This window comes from Verruconis gallopava (genome assembly GCF_000836295.1).
Source record: "Verruconis gallopava strain CBS 43764 unplaced genomic scaffold supercont1.1, whole genome shotgun sequence".
NCBI lineage: Eukaryota > Fungi > Ascomycota > Dothideomycetes > Venturiales > Sympoventuriaceae > Verruconis > Verruconis gallopava.
Window position 1 is genome coordinate 423,037 of NW_015622137.1, and position 20,070 is coordinate 443,106.

Here is a 20,070-nt window from a genome sequence, read left to right on the forward strand (position 1 = left end):
CAGATCGAGCTCATCTTACGGCGCCGCACTCGTCTTCGCCGCCCAGCTGTCTGCGGCGTAGCACACGTCCTGTCGTTGCAATTTTCGCTCTGTCGCATGCGAAGCGCGCAATCTACAGATCCCGCGTAGTTCCGCTTCAGCTTGGCATTGCAGCAGAGATGGGGGAAGCGTGAAAAAGGGGGGAGGGGAGGGGAGAGGCTGTGAGGATGGCAGCAAGAAGAGTGGTGGAAGCAGTCATGAGCGAGATAAGAGACACACAAAGGAACGCAGTCATGCTGTTTCCACGAATTGCTCAGGACGTACGTATTTAGTCCATGTACCGCTGGGCACTTGGGGTCAGTTTACGTTCATGTTTATTCCAGTTTTATTTTTTTTTTTTTCTGCCTGTTGCCCTTCCCTACTGGCGCCCGTATTTTTCCCTTTGCTTATTAAACACTGGGGGGCACGCTAGCTAACCCCGAGCGAGCCGGGAAGGGCTGCTGGCTCACTGGTCCGCTGCTGGCTCGCTGGTCTGCTGCTGGGCCCCCCCCCTAGTGCTTGCGGCTGGTGCTCTGCCCCGGCCCGTTTGCTTGCTACGACGGCAATGTGTGAAGAATGTCTTACATGTTCCAGCGCTGTCCGAACATCATCCTCCACAGCATCCCGCCCACCACCGCTTCCTCTCCCATCGACACCTGCGTATTCGCCTGGCTTCAGCACGCACAGCCACCTGTGCTCTTCGGCTTCCAAAATCCCATCGCAATTGTTGCCCTGCTTGCCGTTCCCCTCCCGTCCCGGCCCAGGCCTTGTTTGACTCCAGGAGATCCGCCTTGATGACAGCTTGACCTGCTCCAGTCTCCTCGCTCTCGCCTTCCTCCCTCCCTCCTTCTCTTCTTCCCTCCTCGCTTCGACCAACTGCCCCGACTGCCCACCTGTCTTCAGCGCATCGACAGACCCCAAGCTCGCCTCTGAACCCTCAGGGGTCGACTCGCTAGCCATGGCCGATGCCGACCAGACCGGCGACCACAACCACGACGCGGAGGGCGCGACGCCGCCTCGGAAGTCGCAGCGTCTGCGCTGGGCCACCCACCGTGCCGCTGGCGCAAAGGGCGAGAAGAAGAGACAGTCGCTCATCGCCCGCGCGCACCGCCGAGTCGGCTCCATCGAGAAGAAACGGCAGTCCAAGACCAGCACTCTGGACGGCAGCGCCGGCGGCGACCCGGAGCTGCAGAAAGGCGACGGCGACGACGGAGAAGACACGGATGAAAAGGAAGACAACGGCAGGCGCATCTTTTTCAACCTTCCCTTGCCCGCCGACGCCCTCGACGAGAACGGCCATCCGCGAGCTCACTACGCCCGCAACAAGATACGCACGGCAAAGTACACCCCCATCTCGTTTGTGCCCAAGAACCTGTGGTTCCAATTTCACAACATTGCCAACGTGTACTTTTTGTTCATTGTTATTCTCGGTGTAAGTTGTTGCCCTCCCCCACCTCCTCTCTCTCTCTTTCTCTATTCCTCTTCTGCGTCTTCTCCCTTGCCCACAGCTGTTTCCCGGCTCTGTTTTCCTTCGACGGCAAGTTCGACTCGGCCCATCCTACCGAGCTCGCCATGTTGCACATTACGCACCTATCGTTTACGGTCTTCTGTCCATTTTCTAGTTTGTGAACACGAATCGAGTCGATTGAAACGCGAGTTTCGACGTCTCACATTGCAACGATACCCGCTGCTAGATAGAAAAAGAGAAGAAGAAACGAATGACTCTGAATCCGTATATCTTCTGAAGGCGAAGATAAAGGAGAATGCTAATCGTGGTAACCTGTGCAACAGATCTTTAGTATCTTTGGCGTGGCCAATCCTGCACTGAACGCGGTGCCCTTGATCGTCATCCTGACGATCACGGCGTTTAAAGATGGAATTGAAGATTGGAGGAGGACAATGCTGGACGCTGAGCTGAACAACGCCCCGGTCCACCGACTGATTGACTGGGACAATGTCAACGTGACGAATGAGCAGGTCTCGCTATGGAGACGCTTCAAGAAAGCGAACACGCGCGCCATCAAGTGGGTGTGGCACCTGATCAAGTCAAAGAAGACGGCCGAGGGTGAGAGGGGAAAGTCGTACGCCGAGCGTGGTGTGGATGCCTCGCGGCCGTCGATAGCTACACGCAGGGAAAGTCTCTTCTCGGACCCCTCCTTCCATACCGGTGTTGAGGATCGCGATGCCATCCAGATGACGCCAGTCCCTTCTCCACTACCTGGCCAGCAGCCTTCTGTCGATCATGAGGTGAAAGAGCCATTTCCAGACGTGGAACCTGTTGTTGCACCGTCTGGCACGCACCAGCCGCCCGCAAGATACACGGGCGATATATTAAACCCGCACCGAGAGGTGTCGGGCAAGGCACGCTTCCACCAAGACACGTGGAAAAATGTCAAGGTTGGTGACTTTGTTCGCTTGTACGAGAACGAAGAGGTACCAGCCGACGTCGTCGTGCTATCCACCGCGGATCCCGAGGGCGCCTGCTACATCGAAACCAAAAATCTCGACGGCGAAACCAACCTCAAGCTGCGAAACGCGCTGCTGTGCAGTAGAAAAGTCCGACACGCCAGGGATTGTGAAAGGGCCGAGTTTGTGATCGAGAGCGAAGGTCCTCAGGCTAACCTTTATGGCTACACCGCCGTTATGAAGTGGTACGACCATCACTCGGGACGGGACATGGCGGAGCCCATCGCAATTAACAACCTTTTACCCCGCGGCAGTTCCATACGCAACACTGAATGGGTCCTCGGAGTTGTCGTCTTCACAGGCGCGGAGACCAAGATCATGCTTAACTCGGGCATCACGCCAAGCAAGCGTGCCAAGATTTCAAAAGATCTCAATTGGAACGTCATCTACAACTTTATCATCCTGTTCTTCATGTGCCTGATTGCTGCCATCGTGCAGGGAGTGGCGTGGAGCAAGCCTGACACCTCCCACAAGCTGTTCGAGTTCGGATCGTACGGTAACAATCACGCCGGCCTCGACGGCTTTATCACGTTCTGGGCAGCCATCATCCTGTTCCAAAACTTGGTGCCCATTTCGCTGTACATTACTCTGGAGATCATCCGCACACTGCAAGCCATCTTCATCTACAGCGACGTGCTCATGTACTACGAGAAGCTCGACTACCCGTGCACACCCAAGACGTGGAACATTTCGGACGACCTGGGCCAGATCGAGTACATATTTTCCGACAAGACGGGAACGCTAACCCAAAACGTCATGGAGTTCAAGAAGTGCACCGTCAATGGCGTGCCCTACGGCGAGGCTTACACAGAGGCTCTGGCCGGAATGCAGCGACGGCAGGGCATAGATGTCGAAGTTGAGGGTGCGAAAGCGCGAAAGCAGATTGCGGAGGATAAGGAGCTCATGCTCCAGAAGATGGACGAGCTCTATGCCAACCCATACCTGTTCAAGGACGAGATGAGTTTCGTGGCTCCCGACTTCATCGCGGACATGGCCAACTCAGACGCACCAGAGCAGCAGGCGGCCAACAAGCGATTCATGCTCGCCTTGGCTCTTTGCCACAGCGTCGTCCCATCTATCAGTACGGTGGATGGTCGGTCAAAGATAGAGTACAAGGCTCAGTCGCCCGACGAATCCGCGCTCGTGGGCACAGCTAGGGACGTTGGTTTCACCATGCTGCGCAAACTGGATGACAAGTTCATCATCGACGTGCTCGGGACGGAGCAGACGTACACGGTCCTGGACATGATCGAGTTTAACTCGACAAGGAAGAGGATGAGCGTCATCGTTCGCATGCCGGACAACAAGATCGTCCTGTTTTGCAAGGGAGCCGACAGCATCATCTATGGTCGCCTCAAGAAGGGTGAGCAACGCGAGCTCAGGCAGACGACAGCCGAGCATCTCGAGATGTTCGCTCGCGAAGGTTTGCGTACGCTATGCATTGCGCAGCGAGAGCTCTCGGAAGAGGAGTATCAAACATGGGCGCGTGAGTACGCAGAGGCTTCGCAGTCCGTCGTTGACCGCGAAGAGAAGCAGGAGCTTGTCGCCGAAAAGATCGAGCAGGAGCTCATGCTTCTTGGCGGCACTGCCATTGAGGACAGGCTTCAAGACGGAGTTCCAGACGCCATCGCTTTGCTGGGTCGGGCAGGTATAAAGCTATGGGTGCTGACAGGCGACAAGGTTGAGACAGCCATCAACATTGGCTTCTCGTGTAATCTGCTCAACAACGACATGGACCTGATTGTAATCGACATCAAGGATGAGAGCTTGCAAACGGCCGAGGCAGAGCTCGACAAGAACCTGCAGCTGTTTGGCATGACGGGGTCAGACGAGGAGCTCAAGGCTGCACAGACGCAGCACCAGCCCCCACCGCCAACGCACGCGCTTGTCATCGACGGCGAGTCGCTCAAGTTGTGTCTCGACGACACACTACGTCAGAAGTTCTTGTTGCTCTGCAAACAGTGCCGTGCGGTGCTTTGTTGCCGTGTCAGCCCCGCTCAGAAGGCTGCCGTTGTTGAGATGGTCAAGAACGGATTGGACTGCCTCACTTTGTCGATCGGCGACGGCGCCAACGACGTTGCTATGATCCAAAAGGCGCATGTTGGCGTTGGCATCGCTGGTGAAGAGGGTCGTCAGGCTGTCATGTCATCCGACTTTGCGATTGCACAGTTCAGGTTCTTGACAAGACTTGTTTTGGTGCATGGTCGGTGGTCGTACAGACGGTTGGCCGAGACGATTGCCAACTTCTTCTACAAGGTACGTGCAAACCCTCGTTTCTATTCAATAGTGTTTCTCTTGTCTCCTTTCTTTTTGAGTGTTGTGCTGATGACTGCGTTAGAACTTGGTGTGGACCTTCGCCCTGTTCTGGTACCAGATTTATTCGAACTTTGACTGCGTCTATATCTACGATTACTCGTACATCATCATGTACAACTTAGCCTTTACCTCTCTACCCGTCATCCTCATGGGTGTGTTCGATCAGGATGTCGACGACAAGGTCTCCCTTGCCGTTCCGCAGCTTTACACGCGTGGCATTGAGCGCCTCGAATGGACGCAGCCTAAATTCTGGTTGTACATGGTCGACGGCGTATACCAATCTTTGATGGTGTTCTTCATGGGATACCTTCTTTTTTCACCAGCAAATTTCCTTACTGAAAACGGTCTGGATGTCAGCGACACCAGTCGCATGGGCGTCTTCATTGCGACAGCCGCCGTCGTCACGGTCAACTTGTACGTCCTGAACAACACATATCGCTGGGACTGGTTGACTCTGCTCATTGTTACCATCTCCATCCTCCTCATCTGGTTTTGGACTGGTGTATACACATCATTCACCGTTGGCTTCACATTCTACGGTGCCGCTGCCCAGGTGTATGGTCTTCTGGATTTCTGGGCGTATATCCTCGTGACGGTCATCCTCTGCCTTCTGCCGCGCTTCTGTGTTAAGGCAATTCAGAAGATTTACTTTCCGAGAGACGTAGACATCATACGAGAGCAAGTAACTCAGGGCAAATTCGACTATCTGAAAGACGTCGACACACTGATACCGCCGTCGCCCGATGACAAAGATAAGCTGAAGTCTCTAGCTAGCTCCGAAGACGATTCTCCAGGTGAGTCCTTTTCATGTTCGCTGTGCGGCAGGCTGAGACACAGCTATGTGAGATGAGTTCGAACTAACCTGGACCCACAGTTGGCGCGGAGGATGCTCCCGAGGGACGTGGACGGAAACGCATGCCTGGCAATCTTTCGGACGACATGCGGCCTATCTATCCTCCTTCAGTCGCTCCCACCGCTACGACAAACCACACACGTACACAGACAGGTAGTGACGGCTCCAACTACACGTATGTAACGTTCGACGCTGATCCTACCCGCCAAGGATCTGTTGCACAACCAACGACCGGCGCTATGGACACACTAGACAAGCCTCTGATGCCAGCGGCAACGAGAGAAACGTCGCATCGATCGAGGCCGTCGTTCGACCGTGCCAGAATGTCCATGGACAAGATTCGGCCTTCATTCGAGGCTAGCAATGACTTTACGTCGGCGAACAGGCTTATGCGTCTCGAAAGTAGCCAGTCTAGGTCCGGGCTGCGTGATGCCGAGAACACGGAGCAATCGATTGGCAGCCCAAGCAACCTCCCACTCACGGAACGGTGGAAACGGAGGCTGACGCGAGCAAGCGAGCGAAGCGTCGAAAAGTAAAGGAGGAGCGAGAACAGAAGAGCAACAACAAAAAGGTTGCTATAATGCGTTTTATGATCCCAGTTTTTAGAGGAGCAGTTGATGACGACCCTGCATACCCCACACCCAAGGTTTTGTTTTCCATCCATTCATTTTGCTGTTGATCTGCTTAACCGGCCCGTCCACATGTTCTGGATTTTGCTATCGCTTGGCTCTTTTGTTGCTGTATGGTGGGCCGACTGGGACGCCCCTTTCCTTCTGTTCATTGCAATTACTCATCAACATCATGTGGGCGGCGTTTCTTAAGTCGCTACTAGGGCTGCATCTTTGCAAACTCTTTCACTTGTGTTTTGTTTAGCTTTTCGAGCGCGAGCGTACGCACACCAACTCCCCATTAGCGATTGCAGTAATAGCAAAGCTGTTGTCCTTTGGATTAGGCAGGACGACTGGGAGGAAAAGGAGAACTAGGGGAGAAATGGAATTGCTTTTGTACATATAGACTTAGTTGCGTCATGTTCCCATTTGTTCAACCTGAAGACAAAATTCAATACGTTGTGACCGTGGTGCTCGTCCCGCTGTGGCCTAGGATTCGACAATCCAACGCCTTACGGAATGCAGACAGTGACTATCTGAGGGCGCGAGCTTGTGCTGGAACGATTGTCCGACTATGACGTGCTCTCCTACACCAATTTAACAAGCTATGATGGAAGGCCTAATTTTGGTAACAAAAACGCCACGGGGTCGCTTGCTCAGCCTTAAACGTAATCCCCAGTCCTCCCGCAGATCGTCCCGCATCTGCCAGGCACAAACATGTGGCCTCGACAACGTTGGTTGCTCTGAAACTTGTTAGGAGCTTGCACCATTCCGTCTTTTCAATACTCTTCCTACCCTCCACCACGAACACGCATACCGCTCACGCTCTTGACGTACGAATATCCGCTTTCCACGTGCGCAATTGATCCGTGCAAGACGCACAGGCGGCGTCTCCAATTCACACTAACGATAGCTCACCGCCGAGACGCTGCCAGCCGGTCTTCAATTCCCTGGGCGTATACATCGACGACGCATTCAGCTCCCTTCCACCCTCGAGGATGTCATCGACGCAAGCGAACGGTGCAATGAGCGAGAAGCCGCTATTCTCCACCGACCTCATATCCCCGACCGTCTCGGCTGCCCTTCCGCAGGGCTACATCATCCGGCCTCTCCAGCGCGGCGACTACGCCAGGGGCTTCCTCGACGTGCTCCGCGTGCTTACAACGGTAGGCGACATCAGCCTGGAGGCATGGAACAAGCGCTACGACTGGATGGAGCAGCGGTCGGGCGAGTACTTTGTGCTGTGCGTGGTGGACACGAGCCGCGAGGAGGCCAACTGCATCGTCGGCACGGGCACAGTGCTGGTCGAGAGGAAGTTCATTCACGAGCTCGGCGCCGTAGGGCACATCGAGGACATTGCCGTGGCCAAGGATCAGCAGGGCAAGAAGCTCGGCTTGCGCATCATCCAGGCGCTGGACTTCGTCGCCGAGAGCGTCGGCTGCTACAAGGTGCGTACACGCGATCGCCGCGTCTCGGGCCGCGGCCGCGATCGATTTGCAAAAATCGCATCGTTTTGGCACGGTCGCCCGCTTCGGCGGGATGCTACTTCGGAAGAGGCTGACATCGTTCGCAGACCATTCTTGACTGCTCGGAGGCGAACGAGGGCTTTTACATCAAGTGCAACTTTAGACGGGCCGGCCTCGAGATGGCGAGATACTACGACATGACCGGCAAGCCCAAGAGCCAGGTTTGAAAGTTTTCTTATGCGGGCGTGAAATGAAAGAAAGAAGAAAAAAAAGAAAAGAAAAGAAAAAGAGAAAAAAGCAGAACTAGTCCAAGGGGGAAAAGGAGTGGTCAATTAGAAGAGCGATTGAGATGTACTTGTGCGCGACCAAAATGTCCTTTTTTGTGGGGTCGACGTGTACGGATAGAAGTGGACAATGAACGTGCCCGAACTCAAAGCCATTTCACAGCGCACCTGTTCGCATCATTCGGCCCCTTCGGGTTTGTAAAAGGAGCATGTTCCGACGCCGCCCCTTTATTTACTTGGGCACGCTGGCCACGCAACCATGAGCTCCTCCGCCCGGTCCGAACATGTCCTGCAAGTCGGCGACGAGCTCGTCCGGCCTCTCCCAGGCCGCAAAGTGGCCCCCGGAGGTATGCTGGCGTTCAAAGACGACCTTGCCGAGCGTCCTGGCAAGAAAGCGGGGGATGTTGATGATGTCCCTTGGGAACTGGCTGGTTCCCAGCAGCGCCTTCTGCCAGTCCCAGAAGCGGTATTCCGTCTCTGCGCCGCGCCACTGCGCATCTTCGTCGTGGGCTTCAAAGTATGTGCGCACGCTGGCCCCCGGCCCCGCGCGGGAAAACCAGTAGATCGATATCCAGATGAGGATCTCGTCGGGCGTCCAAGGGTAGTCGTCCGTCCAGTGGATCAGCTTCTCGTACACCCAGCCGAGCAAGGCCACCGGCGAGTCGCTGAGGCAGTAGGCGACCGTCTGTGGCCGCGTCCGCTGGATCTCATAGTACTTGTTCCCGTCCACCGTGTACTGCACGCCGTTTTTCAGGCCCTGCCGTTCGAGCTTCGTGGGCCAGAAGCTCGGGAGCAGCGCAGTCAAGAGCAGCCAGGGCTGCTTCAGCACGTTGCTAGGCTGAAACGCGAGCATGTTGACGTGCACGGCTCGCATGTGGTCGGCGTGAAAGCGGCCCATGATTCGCGTGATGATCGAGCCCCAGTCGCCTCCTTGGGCGACGTACTGGTCGTATCCAAGGTCGAGCATGAGCTGGTTGCACACGTGGCCGTAGTGCGCTAGGTTGAAGCCTCGCTGCGGCGTGCGACATCAGCGCTGTTCAAGTCATACGCGGCGCGAGAGAAGAGGAAGAGAGGAGAGAGGCAGAGAGAAGAACGCAATTCACCTTCTTGACGCCTTCGCTGAAGCCGTAATTCGGTAGGCTCGGAGCCACGACGTGAAACGCTTGCTTGCCTTCGCCAGGATCCGTCAGCTTGCTCACGATCTTGGACGCCTCAATGAAGCTCCCGGGCCAGCCGTGGACGAAGAGCAGCGGGATGGCATTCTCCGCTTTGCTCGTTGCGTGTATGAAGTGGATGTCCAGCGTGCCAAACCCCTGAGACTGTACTGGACGCGTAAACATGGGGAGCTCGTTCAGCTTAGCCTCGTGCTCTCTCCATTTCGGCAGAAAGTCCGTCTTCCAATGTTCGACGATGCGGCTGATTTCTGGGACTGGAACGCCCTGTTTGATGGTGTAGCCTTCGGGCTGGTCGGGTAATCGCGCTAGCTCCAGCTTCTGCCGCAGAATCTCGAGCTCTTGATCCGAAATTTGGATCTTGAACGGCTTCGAGGTCACCATCTTGATCTATTCGAATCTTCGCTCGTTTCCGATCCGTCCTTTGTAAGCGCTTTCCTCGTCGAAGCTTGATCCAGTGAGGAGGAAAGGAGGAGAAACCGAGGTGGTCCGCGGCCGCATTTCACGTGCCTGAATCACGTGGTTTAATCCCCATGGCATTCCTCCTCGAGTATCGACTATGAATGCAAAGCATCTTTTCCTCCGGTCGATTATGTTATAAACCGCGATGTTGCTTACTATGTCTACCACATATGTCGTGGAACAACTAGGCGCTCCAGCATATCGCGCTCACGACACAGCAAGGATCACACTAGGTATCACGATCTTTAAAATGAACCCATTCATGAGCCATGTCGTATTTGAGCGCCTTCGTCGACCAAGTGCACACAGGACATGGAATAGCTCCTTTGGTCCGCATCGTGCGGTGAACGAAATGACCGGTGAAAATCTATTCTTGCGCGGTCAAGTCTTGCAGGCTACGCCCAGAAGTGCTTCTTCTCGCGAATATTCTTGGCGCGCGAGCTTTCGAACATCGGTCCCTAAGCCTTTACTGCCTCGTGCATGATTGCAGGTTGGAAATTTCACCTTCGCGAGTCGAGAACCACATTCGATTGGCTTGTGCTGCCATCATCGAAAGCAAGACCTGTTGTGGCTGCTTTGGCTGCTGTGGCGTAGTGAAGGGAAAGCCTGGAAAACCGCCCCAAATCTCGCCAGAATACGACAGCCACGATAGCAAAGACCGCCAATGGCGTGCTCGTGGAATTATGAGCGAAATGGTAGTGCAGATGCGACTACAAGAATGGGCAAATCCTACAGTCGGTGTCTACCTGTTGTTCGCGCTCCCGTTGAACCGTAGAAGCAGGCGTCTTCGAACATTTGGCTTCGTTTGAGCCTCTTCTCACTTCCCCAAGCGTGCAATCATCACTATGGATATTCTTCAGTCCCTTCTCTTGATGCTCTCTCTGCTCATGACAAGCGAGGCCTCGCCGCTCCTGTTTGCCCGCAAGTTATCGACGACAACGACGAAGAAAAAGACCAAAATTTCTGGTGGCGTCATTGCAGCTATCATTATTCTTGTGGTGATCATCATCATCATCACCATCCTCGTGTTTATCGTCATGAAGAGGCGAAATGCAAAGAAGAGTGCGACCGTCGTGGGAAAGCCCGAGGAGCAAGAATTTCAGGCTTCTACGCAAAGCTCTTATCCGCCTCCGCAGCAACAGGACTACGCTCCTACAGAACAGCCATACTACCCACCGCAGCAGTCATATGCTTCGCCAGGTCTTGCTCCTCAAGGCGGAACCTACGGCCACAACCCTTCATATTAATAGGCACGTTCGTCGTTGTAAAACTCGCTAGCCTATCATAAGAACAGTGCTGACAAGTGCAAAGACGCTTTGTAGGATTTAAAGCGAAAGTGGGGAAACTCGATTGCGCATTGTTAGCAAAGGCTCAGGTCAAAACTGTATTGTCGAGCAAATTGTCAAATATGATACGACGGGACATCGGTTGGGATATACACTGGGAAATCGAAGGAAGCTTGGTACAATTTCTCAAAGTGGTCAGTCCAGGTGATAGCCAAGCCATTGTCTCTGAGTTTCAGAAGCTCCTTCACTTGTGGGATTATTTCAAGCGTCGGATATTGTGAACTAGAAGAAGCAAAAGACAGGAATCACAACTTTTTGTTGTCTTTTTGAAAGACGGAACAGAACACTGATGTTGCACCTCGAGATGACGCGACGAACTTGAGTTCTTTATTTCACCGCTGACTCGAGTGTAGATTTGGGACGCAAACCTGTTGCTTAAAGAAGAGCCAACTTCTGTCTATATGAGCTGCGGTACCTCTTATCAGCCGTGTGCTTCCAACAGTCTCCTAATGAGCAATAGTTTGCCGGTGCGGCAACGTCGGACGAAATTAATCAGACCTTACGACTACGCCACTTTGATGACATCACTTCAATTGGGAAGATGAAATCGCTTGCATCGTTCAATACAACTGTGTGAAGATTCAATTAACGCTTGTCTTTCGCATATCCTGGAAGTCTAACTTCGGTGCAAGAAGGGTCAGAGTAGTATGAGTTTGGCATCGTCAGCTGCCAGGCGATCATCTCCAGCGGTTACAAGCCGAAGAGTTTAATTGTTGGTCTCAGCCATGAAAGCCAAGTACCACGAGATGCTATCACACGTGCATTTGGCACCCAGACTCTTCTGCTAAAGAAATTCTTTTACCAGCTGGACTGTTTGCATCCAGCTCTCGAAACCACTTCGTTTGAACCTCAGCCAAGGCTTTGGTACGACGCTTTGGCACAACGCTTTCCAAAGATTTCTATCAATCTTCGAAAACACAAATGACCTTTTCCTGTGATTTCGTGGTACAAAAAGATCGGGGTTGTGTCATGATCACAGCCCCAATGGACTGCCGCTGGCAAATTTGAACTGTTGGCCGACGTACATGCTATGGAGCTTGAAACTCAGACAGTTTAGGTGTAAAGCAGACGAGATCCTCACTTTTCTCAAGAGAAATATACCGTTGATAAATGTTGTTCCGAGCAAGTTTGCCTTGACACTCCAAGCTTGTTAGCCATCTGATCTGGAGCAAACAGGGGAAATCCTTGAGCTTCATCTACTTTAGTTTAACAACGGTCGAGCCTTTGTCCCAATCTTGTGAAATTAGCGAATTTACAGCGAACCACACATACAGCGAAAGACACAGAACCGCATTCAGGATGGTGTTATCTGCAACCTATGCACCAATTCTACTATGATTGCGCTGGCAACGAGCGAGTTACTCGTTTGACAGCGACATTGAAGAAGTACCATCGTTGGATACGAATGCTGGCAAAGACGAAGCCCTAAGTAACATGAAGCTTAACTTTGGCGTTGATGCGATACCCAGGATTATTATCACTCCTTATGGGACTGTTACCAAATAACATAAGCATACGCACGCGATAATACTTGCCCGCCCTGATTCAAGTCTTCTCTTTTTGCGAGTCAAGATGGCATATTTCAAAGTCGGCTTCGATTCGGTCATATTCATACAAGGAGTCATATCATAAGATCATCCGTTTCAACGCTGTAGTCGTGTCGATCCATATACAAAAGTGGCCGGGGCTATGATCGACTCTCGCTCCCGTGTAATTGCACCTTGGCTGTGTCTGGAGAAAGCTCAAACACAGGCACTGAAGGCACACCGTCTTTATCATAGCTCTGCTTTGCCAGGTTAATGACCTGTCCTGCGTATCCAAGTCTCTCAGCAATGATTCGTCTCTTTCGCTCTTTCCAAAAGAAAAATCCCATTGTGGTAGCCAACATTGCTAGAGGCACGCCAACTCCAATTCCAACTGCTATTGGCGTCATCTTTGACACTTTATCCTTGTCGGATCCATTTGCACACGATGCAGGCTGATCAAGAGGCGTCGCTGCATTCGTACCGCTCGTAGCTGACCCAGATATGGCCGTTGTTGTTTGGTTCTCAGAACCGGCTACTTTGAGAATATAGGCGTTGGCAGGGTAGTTGAATATAGACGTATTTTGATTACTTGACCCGCAAACATTCGTGTAGTCCTGACCACACCACCAATTCCATTGGCCATTTGCATCTGGCGGGCACGGTGCAAGCGTCACAGAACTTTGCTTGAAGTCTAATTACCATGTCAATGCCAACAGATTTGGCCAGACTAGGGAAAAAGGGAACGATGTACCAGACATAGTGTTGCAGTACTGCGGGCAGGCGCTCGAAGACCATTTCGAATCTGTGCAGCCTCGTCGATACACTGATCCCTTGGTGGGATTAAAGCAAAGCCCATTGCTCAAGCAAGCGTGCCCGATGGCGCAGCACTGACTGACTGCATCCGATGAGCATGCTGTATAGTTATCTTTCGCGGTCAATTGACTCCCGTTGGGCCAGTAACAAGTCTGGGCGCGACTGATTAAGACGAAGCAGGAGCATATGACGAGGGAAAAGGGCTGATACATGATCGAACCCTGTTGCCAAAAAAAAAGCAGCGCAGCTGCGAGACAGAAGAGAAAGGAATGAGAAAACAAAATCCACCGGTTTGCAAACATCGCGAGGGTATATCAGAGCAAAGACATCCTTTCTAAATTCCCAGTTTTTCTCAGATGAGACACTTCTAATTGCCCTATTGATTCACGTTTGCTAGGATCGTTCCGACCTCTTTGACCTTCTCCCCTCCTCTTGCGGACAATCCGGTTGCGGCGCAAAATGCCGGGGTCCTTAATTTAGAAGCCATGCGTTTTGGAAACCGCCACAAAGTCGCATGTCCTAGTCCGGCCAGGGAAATCAAGGAGATGGGGCAGAAACTTGCTCAAAAATAACAAGGCTTGTGTTAGCTGACTATTGTTCGGGACAATTGGATGGACGAAGCCGTGGAAAAGGAACGAGAAAGGCCGTTGACCCGCGCGCCACCCCGCTCACATAGTTCTAGTTAAAGAGACGCGAACACGGCCCGCACCCAAATCTGATTCTGAGACTCGCCTTGAACTGTTCATTGTTCCGATCTGTGAGCAAGGTGGCGGTTCGAGTATCAAGCAAGCCACCCGATATACCTTGCGTCGATGTTCAAGCCAACTGAGTCCGACAAAGACGATCAGCGAGCCATCAAACTCAGATAGATATTCCAGATCACGCCAGCAATACTTCCAAAAATGACGCGGTGCTCAGGCGGGACAAAAACATAGCTGACGAGAGATACGGGTGGCCATAGTTTCATGCCTGAGAAGTAGATATCGAAACTGTCCTAATCGACACATTGAGCATTCTGCAGAGATGTTCATCGGTGCTTTTGTGCTTAAACACACATACGCACGCACACACACAAACATACCTCTTGGATCTTACCCAAAATATGCTCCATGCTTTGCCCTTTTAACGCACCGATGATGCCGATAAAAAGTGGTATGTTGAACAATGCACCGACAGTTTGATCAAGTACAAACTTTGTGAAAGTGTTCAGAATATGAAGAGCGCCATCGTGGGTTGGTTCGGGCACATTCGCTTTCTCGTGCGAGTTGGATTGATTCGCTGTCGACGGTCTCTTGCTCGGAAAGGTGTTCTCTAGCCAATCTTGCCAGCCAACGTTTATAGGAGTGGAAAGGGCTGCGTAGACGGCGAAGTGTAGCACTGGGGTAAAATTTATAGAAAGAGACGTCTATGCCAGACATTTTGTCAGCCAGTCTACCACAAAAGATGGCCATTCCTCTTGTAGGGAAAAGTTTGCATACGTTCTTTTGGTAAGAGTCTAGAATCTGTGCGAGTATGTTTGAGAACATGCTCAGCAAAGTAGCCTGTATCACAGTATTAACGAGTGCCATTGTCGGCTTTTCCGACCGATGGGGTGGAGGTTCGAGAAAGAAGCACAATGCAGCGAGCAAAGCGAAGCGACGAAGATGTGAACGGGGCTCCTTGTATACACAGAAGCGTGATGTTTGAGACTGGATACGATAAGAGCCAAACCGAGCAGTAAGCGTTTGGTCCACACACACACGTCACAGATGAAGCATCGTCAGTCAGGTATCTGAGCTATCGCGCGCTTAGCTCTGGACTCAGGATCATCGAAACATGGCGTTCGCTGCAGTTCCAACTGCAAAGAGGACACGTCGCCGACAGCGCATAAGACACGTAGAGACTAGGCGAGGCAGCGGCCTCTGTCGCCTGGGCTGGAGTCTCGAGTCGACGCCTTTACTTGGAACTGGCAGCGGTTTCGCTTTGTCATCAGCAGCGCACAGGGATGGCCGGTTGCGGGATCCCGTCGTTCTGTCCCAGGCCCCCAGCTTTGGGGAACGGACAAGATAGCAGCACGAAAGCAATGTCGAACAGTCCGCATGCGGACGGCGGACGATGACAGAATGCAAAGGCGAGCGCAAACGAGCGTATGCGCCCAAGACGCGATCTGGGTGCAAGACGTGCAAGTGGGTCGACCGCTGTATGCTGGACTTTCTCGGCCCTTTCCTGACAGATATCAGATTGCGTAGAATCAAGTGCGATGAGGCAAAGCCCGCGTGCAAGCGGTATGCGCTTCGCACAGAATCCAAATGCTCGTGAATGACTTGGAAACAGGTGCACTTCGACTGGACGCCAGTGCGATGGATATGCCGTGAGCCAGAACGCTTTGGTCTCTCTCAGGCCTGTCAACATCTTACCCAAAGAACCTTTGAACACTATCATCGGAGCTCGTGGTTTGGAGGGCCAGCTGAATTTCTTCGCGGACCAGATTGCGCCCAAAATTGCTGGGTTTTACGATGACTTGGACTTCTGGAAGGTCAAGGTTGTCCAGCTCGGTCATACTGAGCCCGCGATTCGACTTGCCATTCAGGCTGTCAGTTCTCTCCATGCTGAAGTAGAGAAAGCCCAAGGGAATACCATAGCGAACGTCAATCCGACTATACTGAGAGACTACAACAACGCTATTCGACATCTGGTGCAATCATCATCTGATCCGTTGTATGTCAAAGCTGTGGTGGTCGCGCTCTTTGTGTGTCTTGAGTTTCTTGCCGGTAACGAAGATGCTGCCGCCATACATATCAATGGAGGTCTCAAGCTCTTGCAGGATTGGAAGACACGATCGAAATCGCAATCTCCTGATTCATCAAGCTCGTCAAACTCATCACCACGCAGTGGAACAGACTCAGAACAAGACCTCATGGATGACTTGAGCTCCACATTCTCTAGACTCGCATTGCACTCCAAGGTTTTTGGGAAGCGAATGCTCTGGATCGATGTTCCCGGGACTGAAAGAGCGCATGATTATCACTATCTCTTCGAGACAATGAATCAAGCGCGCGACGAAGCTTTCGCCATTCTCGACGAGGCCATTGATTTTATCTCACGCGGCACGCCTGTATCGTACACCGAGCAAGGTGTAGATGAGTCTTTCTATGCCGAGCAGCGAGTCCTCATTGCTCGCACGTTACAGTGGAGGAAGTCTTTCAAGGAATTCTCGCGAAGAGAACAGATGAATTTTACGCAAATGCAAATACGGGCCGGGAATATGGTACAGTGCCTGATAATTTGCACATACATATGGGCTTGCACGTGTCTGTCTCCATACGAAGAGGACTACGACAAGTTTACTCCGGAATTCCAAGAAGTTATTGACCTGAGCAGAACCATAGTAGAGATACCTCAAGAGTACCTCTGCAATAATATTGGTCGCTTTCAGATTGACATGGGCTTGATCCCGGCACTCCATCTCACCGGCACCCGTTGTCGTGTTCCTTCAATACGGCAAGCCGCTGTTGAGATATTATCAACCCATCATTGGCGCGAAGGTCTCTTTGACAGCTTCCGATCTTCACAGTTCATAATCATGTGCACCAAGCTCGAAGAAGCTGCAAAACAGAAGTTGATGGGTCTTGAACCCCACGAGCTCGCAGACTACTTACCTTGCGAGGGCGCAAGAATACATTTCGTTGGTGTAGACAAGCAAATCACCAATGAAAAGGGCGTAGACACACTACTCCACAGCTTTTACTCTAAGCCGTATGGCGCCTTTGGTGATTGGCACGTACAACAATGCCATCTGCCGGCATCGCCTCTCTCGGTCAATATAGCAAACCCTTCACCTACGGAATTGCAGGCAGTGCCACACAGTGCGTACCAGATGCCACACATGTATGTGGGCACACAGAAGAAAAGCGGGTCTTACTCACATCAAAAGGACGCAGCATTTTGCCCTGAAATGCTTGGAAATGGCACAACCGAGCGAAATCAGACCAAACTAATGAATGTGATGGTTCACAGCGATGAAAACATGGAGTTCACAGTACCTCATAACGTCACGCAAACCTTGGGAGAAACGAGCAATGGCATGTTCTACATGCATCTAGTGGGGGCGACACCTCTTGTGAGCCAATGGCTACAACCGCAAAAGCACACTCATTCCGTGCTGTTGTAGAGTAGGACTGGCGAATTTTTCTCACTCGCTTACGAGTGCTCTTATCCATTGTATATATCTATTGTTTCTAGCATCCCTCCCCCGCTCTTGAGTAGACAGATTTATTCGAGACGTTTGATGTTACAGTACCGATTCTCATCCTAGCCCATAGTGCTTCTGCTGATTCCATCTTTAGCATTGGGACATCTGTTCCACTGTGTTTGAGAATCATGGCGTCGACGTACACTCGATCAAGGCGCCAGCAATTTCTGAGAATTTTGATGTCAGGATCGCGTAGGAGGAACAGTTAATTTGTCCCACTCGGCTAAGAACTACTCTCATGAAAATCAGATTGAAGGAGAGAGCGGCATTCTAATGGAATTCAGTGAGATGAACAGAATGGTGTATGTAGCTCGAGAGAGAAATCACGCACTGAAATCGCGCATTCAAGGAACTATGTCACCATGCTTCGATCGGACCCTGGTGATCTGATGGTTGAAATTAATGGAGTATTCAATAATACACAGGTTTCAGATAGACATTGCGGAAACAACATCTAGTTTGTGCTTTTGTATCTAACAAGATATGAACTTATGCATAGACGCGCCTTCGCACACGCACGCGGACATCGAATGCGGGTAGAGCAACACCGGGTGCGAATTGCGAATCGGGTATCCCCTTCTTGGGATCTGTCTCAAAGTCGTATAGTAACACAGCACTGGCTACAAAGGCTAATGCAAAGAGACGAGCGGGTTTGATAGCTTCATTCATGCCGAAAAGGCCAGCTGTTGAGGTGGTCAGCAACTTCACAAAACTTTACGCGCACATCCACTTACGAGTATCGAAAACCATTGTATCGAACAACAGGTCCTTGCCTTCATCCTCTACATGTCGGTTAGGGTTCCACTTCTCCGGTGCTTCCCACATCGATGCACTGGTGTTGCTGTGCCAATACGGTGCGTCGATCCAATCTCCCTTAGCGATCTTCCATCGGCTTTTAGTGCTGAAGACGCCACCAGTTTGTCCGATCAGATCAAAATCTTCCGTCGCTGTCCACGCTCCTTGCCCACGGGAATACAGCCGAGCACTTTCAAGCCAGCACCGTTTCAGCAGCGGTGTTTTGTCTCCAAGCAATCCTGACATATCAAGGGTAACCCGTGGCGGCACTGAGAATCCCATCACAGGCCCGTCTTGGACGATGTCAACAACTTTGATTGCTTCTACACGAATGCGTTCCAGAAGATTTGCGTCTGAGATGATATGTAAAAGCATCCAAAATGCTATAATGTGAGGAGTATTCATTCCGTGCAGTAAACGTAGTAATTCGATTGTGCGTATGCTTCGAGGTGCTTTGTGATCATCAAGCATCCTTCCTCTCGCTGCTAAAAGGTTGTTCTGCAGCTCGACGTCTTCAGTTATGTCAAGCAGCGCATTGAGATGCTTCATGAGATTCCGTCTGGTGATGTGAGCGGCTGGAAGCGTCGGATGGGGCACCCATCGCGGTAAGCCAGTCATAAGCAAAGAGCTAGACTGCACGAACGCAAGAAGGAGTGGTCCTACTTCCGGATGATCTTGGTCAGACAACAAAGACTCCGATACGAACGTATCCGTGGTCATATGCGTCAGAAATAGAAATACCAACGGTCTGGATATCCGTCAGCCAATACTGGAAAATGATTTGAGCACTGACATACAACAGTGATACTTCGGCTAGCTTTTGATCTTCGGACAGTCTGATGGCGCTAACTCGTTCCCACAGCTCTTGATCGATCGGATGCACATTGAATGTGATAAGGTCAGATATGTTTCCCTGGATTCTCCGTAGCGGATTTTCCTCTGGGGTTTTTGGAACTCCAAGATTAGCGTTCAGGTGGAATCGTATGGGGATGTTTATAGCGGATACAAGTTCGTGGTACAGACCAAGCTCGTTCTTGGGAACATTGAAGACATTGCGCCAAAAACGCATCTTAGCTAGCGTATCAGATATCCGGTCCTTATGTGTCGTCCGAATCTGTCCAACTAAATCTGCACTTGACACGATGTGATGATTTTCTGTGGCAATAATTAAGGTAGATATGCCCGTGTCGAAGGCATCTCTGAGCAGAGTTAGTAGCAGCTGTCAGAGGAATGCATGCAGCATACTTCGTTTCCATTAGTGTTTTGTCATACTCGAACAACCATCGCGGAAGATGGCCCAAAAGCGGTATCCAATACGGTAATGATGGTGGCGGCTTGGATGTACTCGACACCGAGCTTACTGCCACGCCGCTCGTAAGCCGTGTCCATACCACGCATATGGTAATAAATGTGAAAAACCCAGCAAATATTACCGGAATGTCCCAACCCGTCAGCTCTTTTACATGGAGAGAAGCTTTATGCGCCAGATCCATTATTCACAAGGCTGACAGGTCCTACGGGAAGATGACGATGCCTTCACCTGGAGATGCCGCTCTTTTCACAGCCATGTAATGATGATAAACAACAAATTTTGAATCTTGAAGCTTGAATTGATAAGCTGCGAGGAATGAACGCGCAATGGACTGAAAATGCGAATGGAATGCTATTGGGACGAGGTGTTTGATCACAGGCAACATCAGCACACCTCGCCTAT

General features: G+C 51.6%; 8 protein-coding genes across 11 annotated transcripts; 4 read left to right on the forward strand and 4 right to left on the reverse strand.

The window, feature by feature from the left end:
- The first annotated feature begins 598 nt into the window (after positions 1-598).
- Positions 599-6,710, forward strand: PV09_00168. 3 transcript variants are annotated; one of them, XM_016352855.1, is made up of 5 exons: positions 599-1,450; positions 1,810-4,740; positions 4,823-5,594; positions 5,675-5,806; positions 5,864-6,710. In XM_016352855.1, the coding sequence occupies exons 1-5, from the start codon at positions 977-979 to the stop codon at positions 6,187-6,189; spliced, it is 4,635 nt and encodes a 1,544-aa protein (XP_016219112.1). In that variant the 5' UTR covers positions 599-976; the 3' UTR covers positions 6,190-6,710. The 3 variants fall into 3 exon arrangements, with proteins under 3 accessions (XP_016219112.1, XP_016219111.1, XP_016219113.1); XM_016352854.1 differs by having other exon boundaries at positions 5,675-6,710; XM_016352856.1 differs by having other exon boundaries at positions 599-4,740; positions 5,675-6,710.
- Positions 6,711-6,905: 195 nt separating this feature from the next.
- Positions 6,906-8,235, forward strand: PV09_00169 (uncharacterized protein). Its single transcript, XM_016352857.1, has 2 exons — positions 6,906-7,709; positions 7,835-8,235. The coding sequence occupies exons 1-2, from the start codon at positions 7,260-7,262 to the stop codon at positions 7,952-7,954; spliced, it is 570 nt and encodes a 189-aa protein (XP_016219114.1). The 5' UTR covers positions 6,906-7,259; the 3' UTR covers positions 7,955-8,235.
- On the reverse strand, positions 8,042-9,635 carry PV09_00170 (uncharacterized protein). The gene is made up of 2 exons (XM_016352858.1): positions 9,115-9,635; positions 8,042-9,023 (listed from the first exon to the last, which is right to left on the reverse strand). The coding sequence occupies exons 1-2, from the start codon at positions 9,565-9,567 to the stop codon at positions 8,244-8,246; spliced, it is 1,233 nt and encodes a 410-aa protein (XP_016219115.1). The 5' UTR covers positions 9,568-9,635; the 3' UTR covers positions 8,042-8,243.
- An 855-nt stretch (positions 9,636-10,490) lies between these two features.
- Positions 10,491-10,892, forward strand: PV09_00171 (uncharacterized protein; the record flags this gene model as incomplete). The annotated part of the gene is made up of 1 exon (XM_016352859.1): positions 10,491-10,892. The coding sequence occupies one exon, from the start codon at positions 10,491-10,493 to the stop codon at positions 10,890-10,892; it is 402 nt and encodes a 133-aa protein (XP_016219116.1).
- Positions 10,893-12,678: 1,786 nt separating this feature from the next.
- PV09_00172 (uncharacterized protein) lies at positions 12,679-13,550 on the reverse strand (the record flags this gene model as incomplete). The annotated part of the gene is made up of 2 exons (XM_016352860.1): positions 13,269-13,550; positions 12,679-13,208 (listed from the first exon to the last, which is right to left on the reverse strand). The coding sequence occupies exons 1-2, from the start codon at positions 13,540-13,542 to the stop codon at positions 12,679-12,681; spliced, it is 804 nt and encodes a 267-aa protein (XP_016219117.1). The 5' UTR covers positions 13,543-13,550.
- PV09_00173 (uncharacterized protein) lies at positions 13,529-15,228 on the reverse strand. The gene is made up of 3 exons (XM_016352861.1): positions 14,809-15,228; positions 14,412-14,735; positions 13,529-14,324 (listed from the first exon to the last, which is right to left on the reverse strand). Exons 1-3 carry the CDS (start codon positions 14,896-14,898, stop codon positions 14,175-14,177), a joined length of 564 nt encoding a protein of 187 aa, XP_016219118.1. The 5' UTR covers positions 14,899-15,228; the 3' UTR covers positions 13,529-14,174.
- Positions 15,229-15,354: 126 nt separating this feature from the next.
- Positions 15,355-17,950, forward strand: PV09_00174 (uncharacterized protein). Its single transcript, XM_016352862.1, has 3 exons — positions 15,355-15,495; positions 15,550-15,594; positions 15,644-17,950. The coding sequence occupies exons 1-3, from the start codon at positions 15,425-15,427 to the stop codon at positions 17,478-17,480; spliced, it is 1,953 nt and encodes a 650-aa protein (XP_016219119.1). The 5' UTR covers positions 15,355-15,424; the 3' UTR covers positions 17,481-17,950.
- On the reverse strand, positions 17,870-20,021 carry PV09_00175. Of its 2 annotated transcripts, XM_016352863.1 has the most exons (4): positions 19,602-20,021; positions 19,154-19,555; positions 18,296-19,104; positions 17,870-18,244 (listed from the first exon to the last, which is right to left on the reverse strand). In XM_016352863.1, exons 1-4 carry the CDS (start codon positions 19,847-19,849, stop codon positions 18,051-18,053), a joined length of 1,653 nt encoding a protein of 550 aa, XP_016219120.1. In that variant the 5' UTR covers positions 19,850-20,021; the 3' UTR covers positions 17,870-18,050. The 2 variants fall into 2 exon arrangements, with proteins under 2 accessions (XP_016219120.1, XP_016219121.1); XM_016352864.1 differs by having other exon boundaries at positions 19,154-20,021.
- Positions 20,022-20,070: the final 49 nt, after the last annotated feature.

Coding starts and splice junctions, on each gene's coding strand:
- PV09_00174 (XM_016352862.1), top strand. CDS start 15,425: ATGACAGAATGCAAAGGCGAGCGCAAACGAGCGTATGCGCCCAAGACG. Junction 15,496..15,549: donor TCTGGGTGCAAGACGTGCAA/GTGGGTCGACCG, acceptor GACAGATATCAG/ATTGCGTAGAATCAAGTGCG. Junction 15,595..15,643: donor GCAAAGCCCGCGTGCAAGCG/GTATGCGCTTCG, acceptor ACTTGGAAACAG/GTGCACTTCGACTGGACGCC.
- PV09_00168 (XM_016352854.1), top strand. CDS start 977: ATGGCCGATGCCGACCAGACCGGCGACCACAACCACGACGCGGAGGGC. Junction 1,451..1,809: donor TGTTCATTGTTATTCTCGGT/GTAAGTTGTTGC, acceptor CCTGTGCAACAG/ATCTTTAGTATCTTTGGCGT. Junction 4,741..4,822: donor TTGCCAACTTCTTCTACAAG/GTACGTGCAAAC, acceptor TGACTGCGTTAG/AACTTGGTGTGGACCTTCGC.
- PV09_00169 (XM_016352857.1), top strand. CDS start 7,260: ATGTCATCGACGCAAGCGAACGGTGCAATGAGCGAGAAGCCGCTATTC. Junction 7,710..7,834: donor AGAGCGTCGGCTGCTACAAG/GTGCGTACACGC, acceptor CATCGTTCGCAG/ACCATTCTTGACTGCTCGGA.
- PV09_00170 (XM_016352858.1), bottom strand. CDS start 9,567: ATGGTGACCTCGAAGCCGTTCAAGATCCAAATTTCGGATCAAGAGCTC. Junction 9,024..9,114: donor TCAGCGAAGGCGTCAAGAAG/GTGAATTGCGTT, acceptor CGCACGCCGCAG/CGAGGCTTCAACCTAGCGCA.
- PV09_00175 (XM_016352863.1), bottom strand. CDS start 19,849: ATGGATCTGGCGCATAAAGCTTCTCTCCATGTAAAAGAGCTGACGGGT. Junction 19,556..19,601: donor AAAACACTAATGGAAACGAA/GTATGCTGCATG, acceptor AACTCTGCTCAG/AGATGCCTTCGACACGGGCA. Junction 18,245..18,295: donor TACAATGGTTTTCGATACTC/GTAAGTGGATGT, acceptor CCACCTCAACAG/CTGGCCTTTTCGGCATGAAT.
- PV09_00173 (XM_016352861.1), bottom strand. CDS start 14,898: ATGGCACTCGTTAATACTGTGATACAGGCTACTTTGCTGAGCATGTTC. Junction 14,736..14,808: donor TAGACTCTTACCAAAAGAAC/GTATGCAAACTT, acceptor TGTCTGGCATAG/ACGTCTCTTTCTATAAATTT. Junction 14,325..14,411: donor TTTTGGGTAAGATCCAAGAG/GTATGTTTGTGT, acceptor TGTGTCGATTAG/GACAGTTTCGATATCTACTT.